Genomic DNA, 16,637 nt, shown 5'->3' with positions numbered 1-16,637 from the left:
AAATATACTTGTTTTTAATATTCAAATTCGTACGCTAATATCAAATCTTGTTAAATATTTATCAAATAGATTAATTTCGTTCTTACTTATTTTCATGAGTTAATTACTGTTTCAACATCCTGATAATGTAAGTTTAATTTTTCAGAACAGTAAATAAATGTATCCTTTGAGTAATCCGAAAGTAAATAATCTTTTTTACTTTAAGTTTCCCGTACGTTGGTGGCAGGTAAACTACAATTTAATGTTGTCTAGAATTATCTTGGAACACTGTTCAACAATGTGAATTTCTTGAAATCGCAAAGTCTAAGTAGTCGATTTTTTATTTTAATTCGCCATTTAACTAACACCAAAAAAATTAATTTGAAATTATACACATTCTATGCATTTATGTACAAAAAATCATATTACAAAGGTTGATGCTTAAATTTTGAGATAGACAAATGAAAACAGATATTTATGAGTGGATATGGCTTTATTGTTTTTCAAAATATTCTACTTTATGATCAATACAATTTTGCATGCGTTTGAACCAATTGTGGAAGCATTTTTCCAGTCCGATTGAGGTACCTCCAAAACATGTCATTTGAACAACAAAATTGACCGTAGCTCTAATGGAAAGATGGCGACATGATTCCGAAGAAATAGACAACCATTTGCTTCGAGTGCTTCGTGCGCGAACAACTTTTGTTGGATTTTGCTCGTCTTGAAAGAGTTTCGGGTTCATATGCATAGATCCATGATTCGTCGCCTGTTACGATCTTTTGAAGCACCGGATTGAATTTTTTCAGCATTTCTTCACACCAATAGACACGAGCTTTTTTTGAGCGATTGCCAAATTATGTGGTACCCAAGGCGAACAAATATTTTTAACAGCCATATATTCATACAACATTGAATGTATACGAGTGGAACAAATCCCCAAGCATGCCTCAATCTCACAGTATGTCACATGACCATCTTGCAGTAATTGTTCGCGCCTTTTTAACAAAGATGAATGTTTCAAGTATCTGTAAACTATTCAAATATCACTCGTATGACAACAATGTCAGATTTGACGTATTCACATCAGTGTTGCCATATTTCAAAACTTAAGTAGCAACCCTCATGCATTCTTAAAAATGAGTCTTTGAGATTTACAAAACTCTAAAATAGAGAGAGATTATTTTCAAAAGGTTGCAGTTATTCAAAAATACAGTACTAACTAATAGATTATGTGAAAATTTTGACGATGAAAAAATTATTGCAATCTATGATTTAAAGATAATCTTACATTGTTTTACAGTTTTGTAAAGCTCAACTTTAAAAATCTGATGTTTTTTCGTAAAAAATTGAATTCATTATGTGCAATCTGAAATTAAAAAAATATATTTTCCATATTAATTAAATGGGAAACCTTTTAAGAGTTTAGCTATAAAGCTAATTTTTTTACAGCAAATAGATATATTTGAGGGTGTAAGAGACACAAGAAAATACAAGACTTGGTTAATCCAGTAATTTATCAAGATAACCAGTAAAAGTGGCTTCTCACTTGCATCTAAGTATTATCTATTCTTATTGAATTTTCGACTGAACTTCCATGAGAAGTCACTGAAGAACAAACATTCAAAAACTTAAATAAGAACTCTACAAAAGCCTTTCCAATCCATCATTGATAATTTGCACAAATCACGATACGTTTGGTTAATATCCCAAATAGCCTTTATGACCAGTTAAATATTCTTATTTAATTAATTATCACTGATGTGGATCTAGTGGATGAGGTCTCTGATATCAGAATGTGATCTATAAAGAATTTGGAAAATATTTTTGAACAGTGTTTTATGATATAGATATTAAGCTTATTGCTATTCCTCATATGCAGTATTTCTCTCTCTCTCTCTCTCTCTCTCTCTCTCTCTATATATATATATATATATATATATATATATATATATATATATATATATATATATATATATATATATATATATATATATATAAGAACCCCACCTAATTTTAGTGTGATTGTACATAAACTATTGAAAATAAGAAAAAAATCATTTGTATTTAACATTAAATGAATTACAAAAAATATTTTCAGCACCACAAACCACAAACTATATCAAAATGATATCTATTTAGTAACAGCAAATCATTAAAAAATAATAATAAATGTCATATTAGTCTGGTTACTTAGAACTGTTACTAATAGTATCATCATCATTAAGATTAATTATCACTGGATTTCTATCAACTAATACATCCATTAGATGGTCTAATTTTAAAATTTGTACTTTTACCTTTTCTTTTACTTGCTGTATGCAATTATTTAATTTTTCAGTGGTAATAGACAAAACACTATCACTAAAAAGATTTTCAAGCAAAATTTGGGAGTAGTATTTTTTTGACAACATATATCCGCCCAAATAAGCTGTATTAATTTTTAGAATACCTTGTGGAATGTCGACTTTTTGAAATTTGGTAGGTCAGCATCATCATTTACATCTTTTAAAACTGAATATATAGTTGGCATTCCATGAGGGGTATGGTTTTGGATCCGAAAAAGAATGCTTTTGCGTATATTTTTCTATTACTACATAAACTCTTGAAACAGCCACTCCAGCAATTTTTCCTACTTTTTTCACCATCTCGTCGACTGACCACAAAGGATTAGTAAATGTTCAAAATTACATTTTTTTTTTCATTAATATTGAATTGCGGTTTTTTGCGCTTCTTTTAAATGGGTTGTTGAAACCCAAATTAGCAGTTTTTTCAACATTCTTTAAACACCGTATATGTACACTAAAGATCTATTAAAATATACTAGCACAAACCGTTAAAACGTAACTGATGTAAATGTAATAGTTGCAAAGGCGCGTGGTGATCATGCTTCAATCATGCATTTATTTTTATTTGGCTCGCTCTGTTTGTTAGATGCATTTAATATAAGTAACTTGTTTTAAAAAAAAGCAAAGCAAAATTTCAGCCTCACATATAGATAGTTGTCAAATAATTTAACGTTTTATAAGTTTCTCTAATTAGAAGCTTTCAAAATTGTTTAAATTTCAATATATCTAATAAATTACTTATTGTTGATCGAAAATTTTAGTAAATTTTAATAATTTTGAAATGTATGTACATTTAATTTGTTAAACTTTTGTATACCCAATGTTTAAGTGCTTCAAGAAGCGAAATGCTTTAACAGATAAACTTACAGTGATCCGAATACTTGGTGAAACTAGACAAAATATACCTATAGTGAAGCAGAAAGATCATTCTCAGTTTTAAAGAGTAAAAATCTAGAAATAAGTTTTGTAAATAAAAACTATATAGTTTATGAAATAATATTTTAATTAATTTTCACTTATAAATTATATTCAATATAAGAGTAATATTTTTGATTTCCTTAAGTGGGCCCCGGGTCGATTTTAGCCCTAGGCGCCACAACTTCTTAATCCAACACTGTGCGCTCAGTCGTAGTAATGATGCAAAATGATTCTACATTCCACATGTATCTGTGAAGGCAGTCAAAGTACAGTGAACGGTCAAAAAGACCTCGTGACGTCCCCTTTGACGAAAATTTCATCTGTCTACCTATCTATCAACACATAATAATTTTCCACATTTCAATAGTTTATGTATAATCATTCCAAAGAGAAAATGGTGAGAGGGGATTTTTAAATAGCACTGGGTTAGTAAGGGGTGAGTAAATAAAAAACTCATACACACACTGTTCATAAAGGTTGTAGTATAATTTTTTTCTTATGTATAATGTTCCTTATTTTAAGATCTGGTCTGAATAATTTATCATTTGGCACAACATCCACTCTCGTAATTATTACATTTGAGGTATTAGAAGAGTATGTGTTCATAGAAAAAATATTTCTCTTACATGATGTTAGATGGTAATATATTTTTGTTATATTATTATACTTTTTAAACATTTGAAATTCTCACTAAAAGGACTTTTGTAGCTTAAAGTATTTCAAATTATACAATAACATTGGTCTGTACAGTCTAGAAATGCACTTATTGCAATTACTGATAGAATTTCTTCATATGTTCTGTATATCTTAACGGATCACTGAAAATTGCATTTCAAAAAAATACTGTATCCAATCCATTCACCAATGAAATGAAATTTTGGTTTCCAAGTGTAAAAGAATATAATAAGTAGGTGGTTTAAAGAACATTAATTTTTCTACAACTGTTATGATCAGGGTATGTATATATTTGTAACATGTAAAAATTATTCACATTTGATATTCTAGCATAAAGTAAGCTGTGGTGGTGGCTCATTGCTTCCTATTGTTATGCTGCATTATTCAAAAATAAAATTATCCATTTTTTGTTTTTCCTATTTTATAAGCATTAGAATATTTCAAATATGAACCAATTCCTCTACTTTTTTAATCCAATAGTTCCTCCACTGTATGGCTATATTTGAATATATTAACACTTAACTGCATAGTATGATTGGTCTCTGACGAGGATTTAAAGAAGATTATTGTGAAGCATATATCGTTGAACAAATTTTCACTTGAAAATTCTTGTTTTTGTGTTGATGTGCTTTCAGTCATCAAGATACATGAAATTCTCAAAATTAATATTAAAAGTTTATAAATCAAGCTTCATCAATGTCTACCAAATTTATTAATCACTATATTTTTTGTGATGGGTTATCCTGAGCTTGTTAGTTCTGCTCAGTCGATTATAGTTGTATTTTGTATGCTATAAAAACCTACTTAGTTCATGTTGTTCTATATTTATCTAGTATATTATACTTGTCTATATGTCGCTAGTTTGCTGCTATTGTATTTTATTATATATCAGTATTTAACGCTTCGCTAACTATACTACTAACTGTTAAAATTTAAAGTTAGGTTTATTTATATATTACGAATATCCTATTTTATCAATTAGCATACCATATTTCTAATATTCATCCAACACTGACAACATTATTTCTGTCATATTGGAAAATTTTGCTTTTAGCATTAGTTGTCATTTATTACAAAGCAGTAATTTCCAACCATATATGGCGGCAGGTTTAACTACTTTCCAATCAATAAAAGTCTAATCAAATATTGTCAATCAAAATTGGAATATCAATTTTTATTAGCTTGAATATTCTGTTTTCCAAGTGGAAATTATACCATGTATAAGGTAAATCTTATCTTCAGTAAAATACACAATATGTTAATAAAAAATGTTTGTCTTGTAAACAAGGAAATAATGATCATAAAAAAATTACTACTCACACGTTAAATATTTGTTTAGTTTACAGTAATTAACAATTATATGAAAAATTGGTTGAAGTAGAATTAAATAAATTATGTTGGTCATGTATAAAAATTACTAGTAATGAAAGCATTTACTTTATGTGGTGTTGGATGAACTATCTAGTAATACTCAGATTTGGAAGCAAAAAATTACATCTTTCATAAAAACTACTTGATATTGAGTTTCATATCAAATTTCTAGAAGTATTTCTCATTGTACAATGAGACGAAACGATTCAAAAATTGACTAACTATATGTACTACCAACAATTTTCTATGAAGAAAAATTAATTATTGGGGTTGAATTGCATTCAGAAAAGTATTTTGAATTATTAGGATTGGTAGTCCATACTTTTAGTCTTAATTCATATTATTGGATTATTTTTTAAATTAAATAATGTCTTATCGTTTTTATTATCACAGCATCATCACGACCAAGTAGTTCCCTCAGTCAGCAGAGCACAAACAGCTTGGCTAGTTCGGTAAATGTTAGACAACGTCTAACAACAGGACCGAGGAAACCAAGACCAATTAGTATTGCCGTGACTGGCATATCAACAGACGCCAAAAACGATAACAAACCTCCTATTCCGAAAACGAGGAAAACGATAACAAAAACAACTACTACTGCGATAAACAGCGATAAAATTAATAGAAATAAAGCTAAAACTCCTGTAGATAGTGTTACTAAAACTTTGAAAAACACTACTACTGCTACTGTAACGGGTAAAGACAAGCTTCAAGAAGAAACTACCAGTAATCAAAAGTCTGAAGAACACCGTGTCCCTCCAAATAAAATTAAACCAGATATTGTAAACGGGGAAGTGTAAGTATCCTAAATTCGTACATAATGTATTTTTTAGGAAAAGGGGACGTTTTTGCATTATCTTCATACGGAATTTGGTTGTCTAATATAACAGCTATTATTTGCAAAATATATTTCATATTATTTATTATATTATCGTCTCTTAAAACGCTCCAAATTTTTCACAGTTATAAAGATTATCTTGACAGTCATCTTATACTTTTCTAAAAATAGTGAATCGGTTAAATTGCTTCAAGGGAAATACTTGAATTATTCTTTCCTAATTTCGCAATTTTTTCTTCGTTAATCAGATTTTTTAGAATGTATTATTGGTTTCTGAATCATGGATTAAAAATATTGTTTCAAGATTTGCATTCCCATTAATTTTTTCAACCTTGGGCATTTCGGACACAATTACACATATTACTCATTTTTTAAATCAAAAATCTCAAAATTATGAATATTTTTAGTTGCAACATTATCATTATCTCATTTGTATTGCTATTTTTCAAAAATTTTCAAGTATTGTTACTACAAATGTGATTTACATATTTTAGAGAATTTAATGTGCCTCAGAATAAGCGTGATATAGAAGTAGCATCAGAGTATAAATTAGAAAGTAATAATGGAAGTATTAATGTAGGACTTGGAGATGGTACAATAAAAACATTGGAGATAGAAAAGGTGGAACTAAATAAAAAAGAAACTAATGATAAAACAGTAACAAATACAAGAGAAATAACAGAATCAGATAAAGAAGAATCTACAGTATCGGAAGCTAAAACTGATCAGTTGTTAATTGATGTGCAAATTAGTAAAAAAGAAGATGTAGTCGAATCTATTAAATCCAATAGTGAATCGAAAATACCTGAATCCGAAAAACCAGAAATCCAAAAGACTCCAATTAAAAAAGAACAAACCAATTCAGTTGAGGATCAAAAATCACTTGAAGACGAGAAAAATAGATTAAATATTAGTACATCACAAACTCTTTCTGAAAATAGTCTGATTGATCAAATAAATATGGAGAGTCAAGAAAACGAAATGACAACATCAATGACAAAGGTTCGTATTAATACTGAAAAGGAAGCAAAAGCTGCACTCGCAGAAAGAAGAAGACTAATTCGAGAAGAAGCTGAAAGACAAGCTGAATTAGAAAGATTACGATTAGAAGCTGAAGCTAAAGCTGAATTAGAACGCCAACAACGAGAAGAAGAACAAATAAGACAATTAATTGAATTACAAAGGCAAGCAGAACAGGAAAGACTACAGGAAGTAAGTATCAATCCAATTAGTTATATCTGATCAGCTTGAGATTTTCAGTACTTGTTTAAACTACTTACAAATTAATATTTGGTATATACATCTTTTATTCACATTTAATGGTGACACAAAGAGCTAATAATAATTCATTATTTTTGTGAATGCTTGACATTTTATTAACGAAAAAATTATTAGTAAAGACTGCAAATATGGAGGTCTATTAGTTTTTGTTTTGGTTGAAAATTAAAATCGCGTTTTGTAACTTGTAGTTATATTCAAGTAACACTACAATTATAGGAGAGAATATGTAAAACATTATTTTCAATATGGTGACTTAGTTGGGCGGAAATATTTTGAACAAAATTGTTTTAAATGTAGAAAAGGCAAAACACTAAAAACAATTAGGGTGCCAGTAAAAATGTTAGAGCAGTTTAACACTGTTTAATTTAAGGGAGTCACTCACTTGGGAGTGTACAGTTACTGGATTTTCTCGAACCCCAAATTTTATCCTTAAATTATTATTTTATGTTGAAGGCAATCAGAGAAGCTCAAAAACGCGAGGAGGAAGAGAGATTAAAAAGAGAAGAGGAACAAAAATTGAAACTATTAAAAGAAGAGGCAGAAAGGAAGGCAAAAGAGGATGCTGAAAAACAAAAAGCTGAGTTACAAGAAAGGCTAAAAAATGAAGAGAAAGAAAGGGAAGCTCGTCGAAAGAGGGTTGAGGCCATTATGTTAAGGACAAGAGGAAAAAATGCTAATAATACACAGGTAAGTAGTTGTTTTATTTTTGTTTATTTCATATATTGATTCAAATTTAATGTAAATATCCAAAAAACGAGAGAAGTTAATAGTAGCTGTGAATTATGATACAGCTACCATATTGAATTTACAAATATATAAAAATATATGGGATGTTGTTAAAGTAATAGAAAAAGAAATCCAATACAGACACAGTAAAGAAATTTATTGCACAAAAATTTACCACAGTTACATTATTTTTGACATAGTTTTTATATTCTTGATAGAATGTTTTTCTTGTGCGTTGAACCTTGAAAAAACATGTTCTTTCAGTTCGTCCTTGATGTTATACGTCTGATCGCCGTGGATGCCGAAACAAATGAAAGTTATTAGGAGTGTGGTCCGAATTTTGACAAATTCGTAGTGTGTGGTAGAATATTCAAGTGAATGAAAGTAACCATAGAATCGCCATCGTCGTTTCTACGCATGCGTGGAACTGCGATCGCAATTCAGCTGTGGAGAATTATGGAAATATAATTTACTTATAGGCCATTTAAATTAATTGACTGTATTTTATTGTTTGTATTTAATTTTATATTTTTATTACAGAGCACAGATGAAAAAAATGAAAATAAGCCCGCAGAAGAGATGAAAAGTAACGAAGAAAATAAAATAAATGGAACGAAAATAGACGAGCAAGAAAATGGCACAACAAAAGTAGTCAAAGACATTGTTGATAATTTGTAAGTATCGGAAACTGAAAGGGCCAATGTGAGACGAAAAATATTGATTTAAATCTTTACTAGTTTCCTTATCATGTACACAATTTATACTTTATTTAGTTATATCATTATAGGTTATAATGTTTCAAATTCATACTATGATGAAAAAATCATAAAGTTAACTTTTAATTTAATTTGACATCTATATCATTCATTTAACAATGTAATTATTTATCATATGTAGCTGCCTTTTATTTCACGTTACACTGCCATGAAAATAGATTATTCTGTCAGTAATATATCAAATTTGAGGTTTTGAATTTGAATAAAACATATTCATTTTTCGATGTTTGGAATTTTATAACTTCAGAAAAAGGGAAGGGGAAAATTTCATAGCAGTATTTCACTTTTCCTCAACTATTCTTTACTTGCGTGTTTATGTTTTATGATCTGGGCTCAAAAGACCAGAAAGTGTAATTGGTAATGGTAATTGCTGGTATAGTAGTAATATATATAGTAATATCAAAGTGATACTATGAAGTTATTATACAATAATTAAATGTGGGAGGCATTATTTCCGTTTGGAATAAACAACTGTTTGATTACTGAACAACTTATATGAATTTTTCGCCCTACACAAATTTTATTGTCTTGGAACCTATTCACTGACAATTCAACTTAAACTCAATTTAAAAACTTGTGATTAGTAAGTAAACGTTCAGATCACATTAATTTGGATTTACTTTTCTTGTTTCCACTCAATACCTTACAGAATATTATTTTTACAAATGGAATTTCTTTAGAAAATTGAATCTTCCAAATTAACGACAACTGACTGTAAAATTTGAAAACACAATCCTTTTTCGAATTATCATTTGATTTTTTTGTGGTTATTGTCCCCTTGCTTAAAGTATGGATTGATTTTAGAAAGCATCATACATTGATTATGATGAAATTTGTTATCCTCTTCATGTAATTGTTGATCTAAATGTTTGTGGAAAATATAATATTCAAATTTCTCTTTCAGGATACCCAATGAAATAGTGAAAAACGCCAATTCAGTCACAATAGAATCCATGAATACGAACGATTCAATAAATTCAAATAACACGTGGCGAGATAACCAACAGTATGGTAATTTTATGTGTAATAACAATAGTTAAAGAAAACAAATATCTGTATTTTTCAGATTCATTGATGTGAGAGACTAAATTTAGATATACATACTATAAATAAATATATAATGTATGTGTGTATATAATGTATACATGCACACATGTAGTATAAATTCATTGTGTTGATTTATTAATTTAAATGCCCATAACTTTTATTTTTCATTGTTAATGTTTGTGTACACTTTTTCAGTTTCTATTTCAAATCAATATTTTACCTACATATAATTTATTACCTAAAAATCACATCTTCGATTAATAAATCCCTTTCAATCAATATTTGACAGTTTAAAATTGATTCCTTTTGTAATTAATATTTTTGTCAACAATGTCACTACCCCTTTCTAGGTCTAATTCAGTTTTTCAAACGTTATTGCTTAGAAAATATCTACACAATAATACAGCTTTATTCTATAAATCGTTCTGGTATCGAATTGATGATGAAAAGAAAATACAATGGAAAGGGAAAGTGTAATTGAGGGCGCTCACTTCTGGCATACTTTAAAAATTATATGTATTACCTACGTTCATAATTGATTTTTTATATTAGTTGTATATGAATTGAACTAGGTCTTATGAATTTTTTTAAAAAGAATTTATTGAATTATATGTTTGATTTAAATTTTAAATCTGATGGTTAAAAATATATGCGTGAACCGACATTATCTGAATTATTGGACTGATATACTGTAATAAATGAAGTTGAATGTTGTTTAATTTGTAGTATAATATTCAGACTCTTGACGGTTAACGCATATTTTACACTATTTTTGTATTTACTTCAATATTATATCGTTATTGTCGTTCAAATTAGGTGAATGTATTTTAATTTATTTGCCGAAGTGGATATAGTTTATTGGTAAATAAATTGGGTTTACAGTGGACACATTATGATGGTTTTTTGATAAAAAAAATTCATATATGGAAAATATAATCAATAATTACTTCTTGAAGAATATACATAAAATATTACAATCCATAAATATTATGGTTTATCATTTAGGCATCCATCTGAAAAGTTGACTGATACTGCAAATAATCTAATGAAAGGAACTTATATACTTAACGATCTGAGACTGTTGATGATTTAATACTAAACACACTGTTTACGACAACTACACCAACTCTCACAATGTATGGACCTTCCATATTTTCATATCCTGCTCGAATGGCTAGACAGTATTATTGTTGGAAAATAAGTCGAAACACTATCAGTCAAAATATAGTATAGAGTACAAGCATTAGGGAATATTGGTGCATAATTCAATTCTTTCTTTTTGTTTATAAATTACTAATAAATATGATCATATGACTGATGAACCTCCATAACCAATTTATAGCTGCCGTGACTGAATATTCTCAATAAGAAAACTGTAAAAATTTTAATTACTTTCAATTTTTGAAATGACACGTGATTCATTTAAGTCTATTGATACAAATTAAATTTAATATTGTTTAAAAATAGTGTTGCATTTTTAACCATTGAGTGTTGATTTATGTTTGTGTATACAAGTAGAGTTAGGTGCATATATTTATGGCAACTTTATCAGTTACTTTTTAAGTTTTTGCTTATATACTCCTTATTCAATAACATCATCTAATAGTCCTATATTTTAGACTAGAATGTAGTGATTTGATATTTGGCAATAGGTATGTATGGCGTTAGGGATTTAATTCATTCTTTATCAATTTAGTTCTATATTTTGTTGGGAATCTAGTAATACAAAGAGGCATTTCATTCTAAAAATAAACTTATCAATTTAATCCACATTAAAACAAATGTTCCAACGTTTTAAAATGTGTAGTGAAGAGTTGCTTTACTCATCTACTTCAATATAATTTTCTGTTATGCAAAATTAGATTATGTGATCATAGTGGTGAAGTGACACTTTGCGTTTCATATTTTGTCGCATTCTCAGATCGCACTGATTCAAATTATAGAAATAGAAGCTTTGTTAGAATTGGACTGTTAGATGCTGTCAATTGAACTATGCAAAACAAACTGGGTCAAAAGCAGAACCTTCTTAATTTCAGTATTAGATTTGCTTTTGATTGTGTTTGTCCTTCTCCATTAATATAACTTCACAAAACTCGATCTGTACTAGTCATCTTGAATGTAAGTAAAATTTGTTGTGTTATATTTCTTTATTGTCATCAGATATTGTCTGCGTAGCAAAATAATAAAATATGAGATTATACATACTTTTTAAAAACATTTATATATTTTGTTTTGATATAATTATATTTTATTATGTTTGCTGCGTTACTTACGGTATTTGATTATTTAGAGTTATTTTCATGGAAACGACCTTTCTCAGTATATTTTTACATAAGGTATACTAGATAGAGTACGTCAATATCTTAATAATTCTCATTCAAACAGCAGTGGTTTTCCAGAGTTAAAGTATTTTACATTGAAACTTTATTATCATGCCTCGAGAACTCGAGAAAGAAGGTAATCTATTTAATTTGGGGTATACAGAGTGAGAGTTGATATGAAACCTGTTTTACCTACAAATGAAGGTTTTTGTAAGTATTTATCTTATTTTGCACTGTATCTCGGTTTTCCAGGTGCAAATTCAATGGTATCCAATCGTGTTTTAATGAAAATAGAGCCGATAATTTTGTGCATTTGAAAATATTTTTACTTCAATAGCTGCGTTATGAAAACTAACTCCCATGTATTTATTTCAAATATTAGCTGCTCATCGCTTAGTCAATATTGATTTCAATATTAAAAACCTGATAAATATTCATTATAGTGCAGCTGTATAAATAATCCTTGTTTTTTACGTATTTCATGAGTTGCTCTTCTAAACATTTGTAACACCATAGCATTTATTCCTAAACAATTTAATTACCACTAATTGTTTTTGTCATTGAGGCATTAAATCGTAATATTGTAAGGATTCATTTTTATAGTCCCATTGATTAGTAGGTTGTGTACTTTATTCTTATATGTTTCTTGAATTATTTGTAAAACTATTAGTATGGTTATGGTTACAAAACATTGCAGTTTAACTTATTTTGTATAATTTAAATATTCTTTTTAAATTAGCAATAACTTGGATTTAGCCTTTGTTAAGATTAAAAATCCACTTGGCATATTCAAATTTCTATAATGCCACTAAAAAAAAGTATACTGAGTAGTGTCCACCATATATTATATTCTGCTGTTAGGACGTGATCCTATTTTTTAATATTGCAGGTGAGAATTTTATTATCTGCATTTTAATCGTTTTGTACTGTTTTTAATCATTTAATTTTGAATCAAAAGATATTTATTATATGGAAAAGGGTAACTTTGTTATTTAGTGAGGAAAATATTTCAATTTGAATTTGATTGTTTTAGTAACAACATTGAGCCTAGTAGATTTTCATTTTCCAAATATTACAGAAAAATAATAGTTTAAGATCCATTATAAAAAAATCTGTAAATTTTCAATTTTTTTATCAACAAGCATTATATTTTTTAATGAAACTGGAACAAATTGATCGTCTGTAGCATTTTAAAATATCATTTAAAACCAATAAAAGAAATAAATCACTTTTTTATATGTATATTATAGATGTCCAATTGTGTTTTATGTGTTGTATACATTCGTAAACTTTGATAGTTTATAATATCTGTTTGATATTCTTAGAATGTAAATTAAAAAAGGGTGGTAGTAGACATATTATATGAATGTGATGCCAATTTCTATATCTCAATACCAAACTAACGCAAGTCACTCTAAATCTACTTTTAAGGAAAACATCAAATCCGTAGGAAATAAAATCTAGGTCGCCCTGCAAATTTAATGATTTAATCAGTTTGCAAAATATTGTCTTAAAGCATTCATTGGTATTTTGTTTAGAATATTTTTTTGGATATTCTCATTGGTGGGATTGCAGACAAAAAAAGATCCTTTTCCATCTACTTTTTTTTTGGAAGTATCCTCAGCTTGAATGGTGTTCTAATACAAATTGGCATTTACGTATATCAACTGTAACCATACTGTTTTATTGAAATAGACAGTTCCTTGAGAAAGTCTTCCAGAAGCATCATTCTCACAAAAAATGGGTTCTTTCTAGATCAATAAGTAATGAAATTTGGCTACACATTTGTGGTAATAATACTGTAGTTATTTTGACTCTTTCGATCACAGTATGCTTAGTGTCAACTTATTTTAGAGAGGAAGTTTCCAGCAGCCATAAATACATAAAAAATATTCGGAAACTTGTTTTGACACTATAGTTATTAATCCAGGCTGTAAAGTTTTCTCAGAATATTGAAGCTCCTCATATGTAAGTAGATAGACATGATACACATTCGTTCCTTCCTATTTTTATAGTTCCGATATAATAACCTAAAGGTTTCATTAACCTAATTTTTTACCTAACTTTTCTCAAGTCCATTCCTAAGCGAAACATTTTTAGTTTATTAAGTTTTTCATTCTTAATTTGACAGTCTACTTCGTCACAAACATCACAGATGTAATTGACTGGCAATAGGCAAAAACAATTTAAATTCTTTATTAAACGTTTTGGAATAAACCAATTTCTTCTTAATTGTAAATTTTTGAAAATGTGACTACTAATTCTCTCCAAGCTATCACTTTGTAACTTATTTACAGAAATATGCTTCCCTTTAAAATGTGCTGTCAACTAGACTTACTAGCTTTTTTTAAAGAAACCTTAATGGATATCATTGGTTGCAACTACGTAAAATTTCACTAACCAATTAGAAATATTCTGCCCCTGGAAGCTTTTTTTGGATGACATAGTCACTCAACTATCAATAAGGTAATTGGGTTGGAATTTCTAGAATCAATCGCGATATTTATACTTAACACTTTGATCTGTACCACTGTACCAATGTTCACAATTATTGCCTGAGGAGTGTTTCGTTAACAAAGTTATTATCTTCAGAGTCTGACGGTGTGCTATGTTTCTGAAAACAAAACGTGAATGTAGTGATAATGGTTCAGTATCAGAATTGTGCAACAGACATGTAAATTTGACTATTCCTGTTAACATAAACTCTCAAATTATGCAACCAATATAATACGATATACATAATGCTACATACGACAATTTGAGAAAAATCGTATTTAGATTTGAATTTCTCAATTTATGGATGATGAATTCAACAACTACTTCAATTTGTTTATGGTGTCAATTAATAATTTTTTTCAAAAAAAACTTGGCATTGGAACCAAATAAAAACATACTCTTCTGCTGGACAAAAGATATGGAAGTTATCTAATTTCTCAAAAAGGCTACTATAGAATTTAGGTGTAGTGTATATATTTATTTTTGTTTGATACTAATTGTTGCAGTTGTATTTGTATTATATTTATATATTTTCCAAATTTATTTATATAGAGTTTCATACGACGTTTTGATTTACAAATGCGGTAATGAAGAACTATTAAAAGTACGTTTCGCATTTAATACACTATTTTACAAATGGAATATTGCGCCCAAGATATCCGAAGATATCCTATTGACAGATACGGGTATGAGATTAGATGTGGGAAACTGAATTCATTGTGAATAACTTTTTAATTAGTGAATAACAAATTCATGTTTCTGTTTATAGTTTTTGAAACATTAACAGACTAAAACGTCGTGTGATATCCTATATAGGGCATACCTAGTCTACATGATATGCATATTTGAATGATAAAAATAATTTTTAGCCATCCAATAAACGAAAATTTGAATATTACTGAAATTTTTACTTAGTGTCTGTTATTTATGAATAAAAATTTGACACAACATAATGTTGACCGAAAAAAATTAGTTTTTGATTAGGACGTATAGAATTAAGACCGACTTATTTACATATATATTCAGAAATTGTGAATGTTTAAAAGAACTTACATTTTCTGTTCACAATTTCCTAATCTCGTAATTTAACAAATTTATCAGATGGAGGCAATTATAGAATTAATAAAGAATACCAATATAAATTATAACTTTGAATAACAATATGTGGTTAAATCGCTTGTTAAAAGTGCTTAATAAATGTAAAAATTTATTTATGAAGATTGCTTTATTTCTTAAATCCCTCTAAATCTACATTTTGTGTTGAATATCTATTTGTAAGACGCGATAATATAAAATTTCGGTATGTTCATTACGTTAAATAAATATCAATAACTAAAAAGTAGTGGATAAACTACGCTAAATCGAGAATTTTTAGAAAATCTACAAAAGATGGTTATAAATTTAGATCCAAATTATTGATAATGAACAAGGAATATGGATCCTACTAAATCCTATCACTCGAATATTAGTTTGTTACATATATATGGTTTATGCAAAAATTTTTGTTGTTGTCGTTTGTGAAACAAATTGTGTACAGGTTTCTACATCTATTGGGGTAATTGATGCATATTATTAATACAATTAATAATTAGTAAATATAGCTAAAAGTTTACATTTTTATGAAAATGTCAGATAGTAACAACAGAAACTTTTTTAGTGGAAATGAACACATTAAATAAAAGCAACTGTATATAGATGTGCTATTACTATACTATGTTTGATATAGATAACTTTACTGAGTTTCTGGGTGCTACAAAACGAAATATAAAGTGGACTTTTTTCGGATTAATTACTTGTTGCATATGTTGATAATTAATAATTGTATATTGCTGTTTTGTTGCAATCAATACATTATTATTAA

The 16,637-nt window shown here is 28.2% G+C and overlaps 1 protein-coding gene across 4 annotated transcripts in view; it reads left to right on the top strand.

Moving 5' to 3' along the window:
• Positions 1-16,010, top strand: part of LOC130450950 (calponin homology domain-containing protein DDB_G0272472) — a 39,744-nt gene extending 23,734 nt beyond the window's left edge. For 2 of the 4 annotated variants that reach the window (XM_056789703.1, XM_056789705.1), the window contains exons 4-9: positions 5,685-6,087; positions 6,624-7,341; positions 7,864-8,097; positions 8,677-8,810; positions 9,817-9,923; positions 9,979-16,010. In XM_056789703.1, the coding sequence (XP_056645681.1) occupies positions 5,685-6,087; positions 6,624-7,341; positions 7,864-8,097; positions 8,677-8,810; positions 9,817-9,923; positions 9,979-9,992 (1,610 nt within the window). In that variant the 3' untranslated portion in view covers positions 9,993-16,010. Of the gene's footprint in view, positions 1-5,684; positions 6,088-6,623; positions 7,342-7,863; positions 8,098-8,676; positions 8,811-9,816 lie in introns of all 4 variants that reach the window. The other 2 variants (XM_056789702.1, XM_056789704.1) reach the window with 1 other exon arrangement.
• Positions 16,011-16,637: the final 627 nt, after the last annotated feature.

The sequence above is a fragment of the Diorhabda sublineata genome, chromosome X, assembly GCF_026230105.1.
Source record: "Diorhabda sublineata isolate icDioSubl1.1 chromosome X, icDioSubl1.1, whole genome shotgun sequence".
NCBI lineage: Eukaryota > Metazoa > Arthropoda > Insecta > Coleoptera > Chrysomelidae > Diorhabda > Diorhabda sublineata.
The sequence above is the reverse complement of the archived record's forward strand: the minus strand, read 5'-3'. Positions and strand labels throughout refer to the sequence as shown.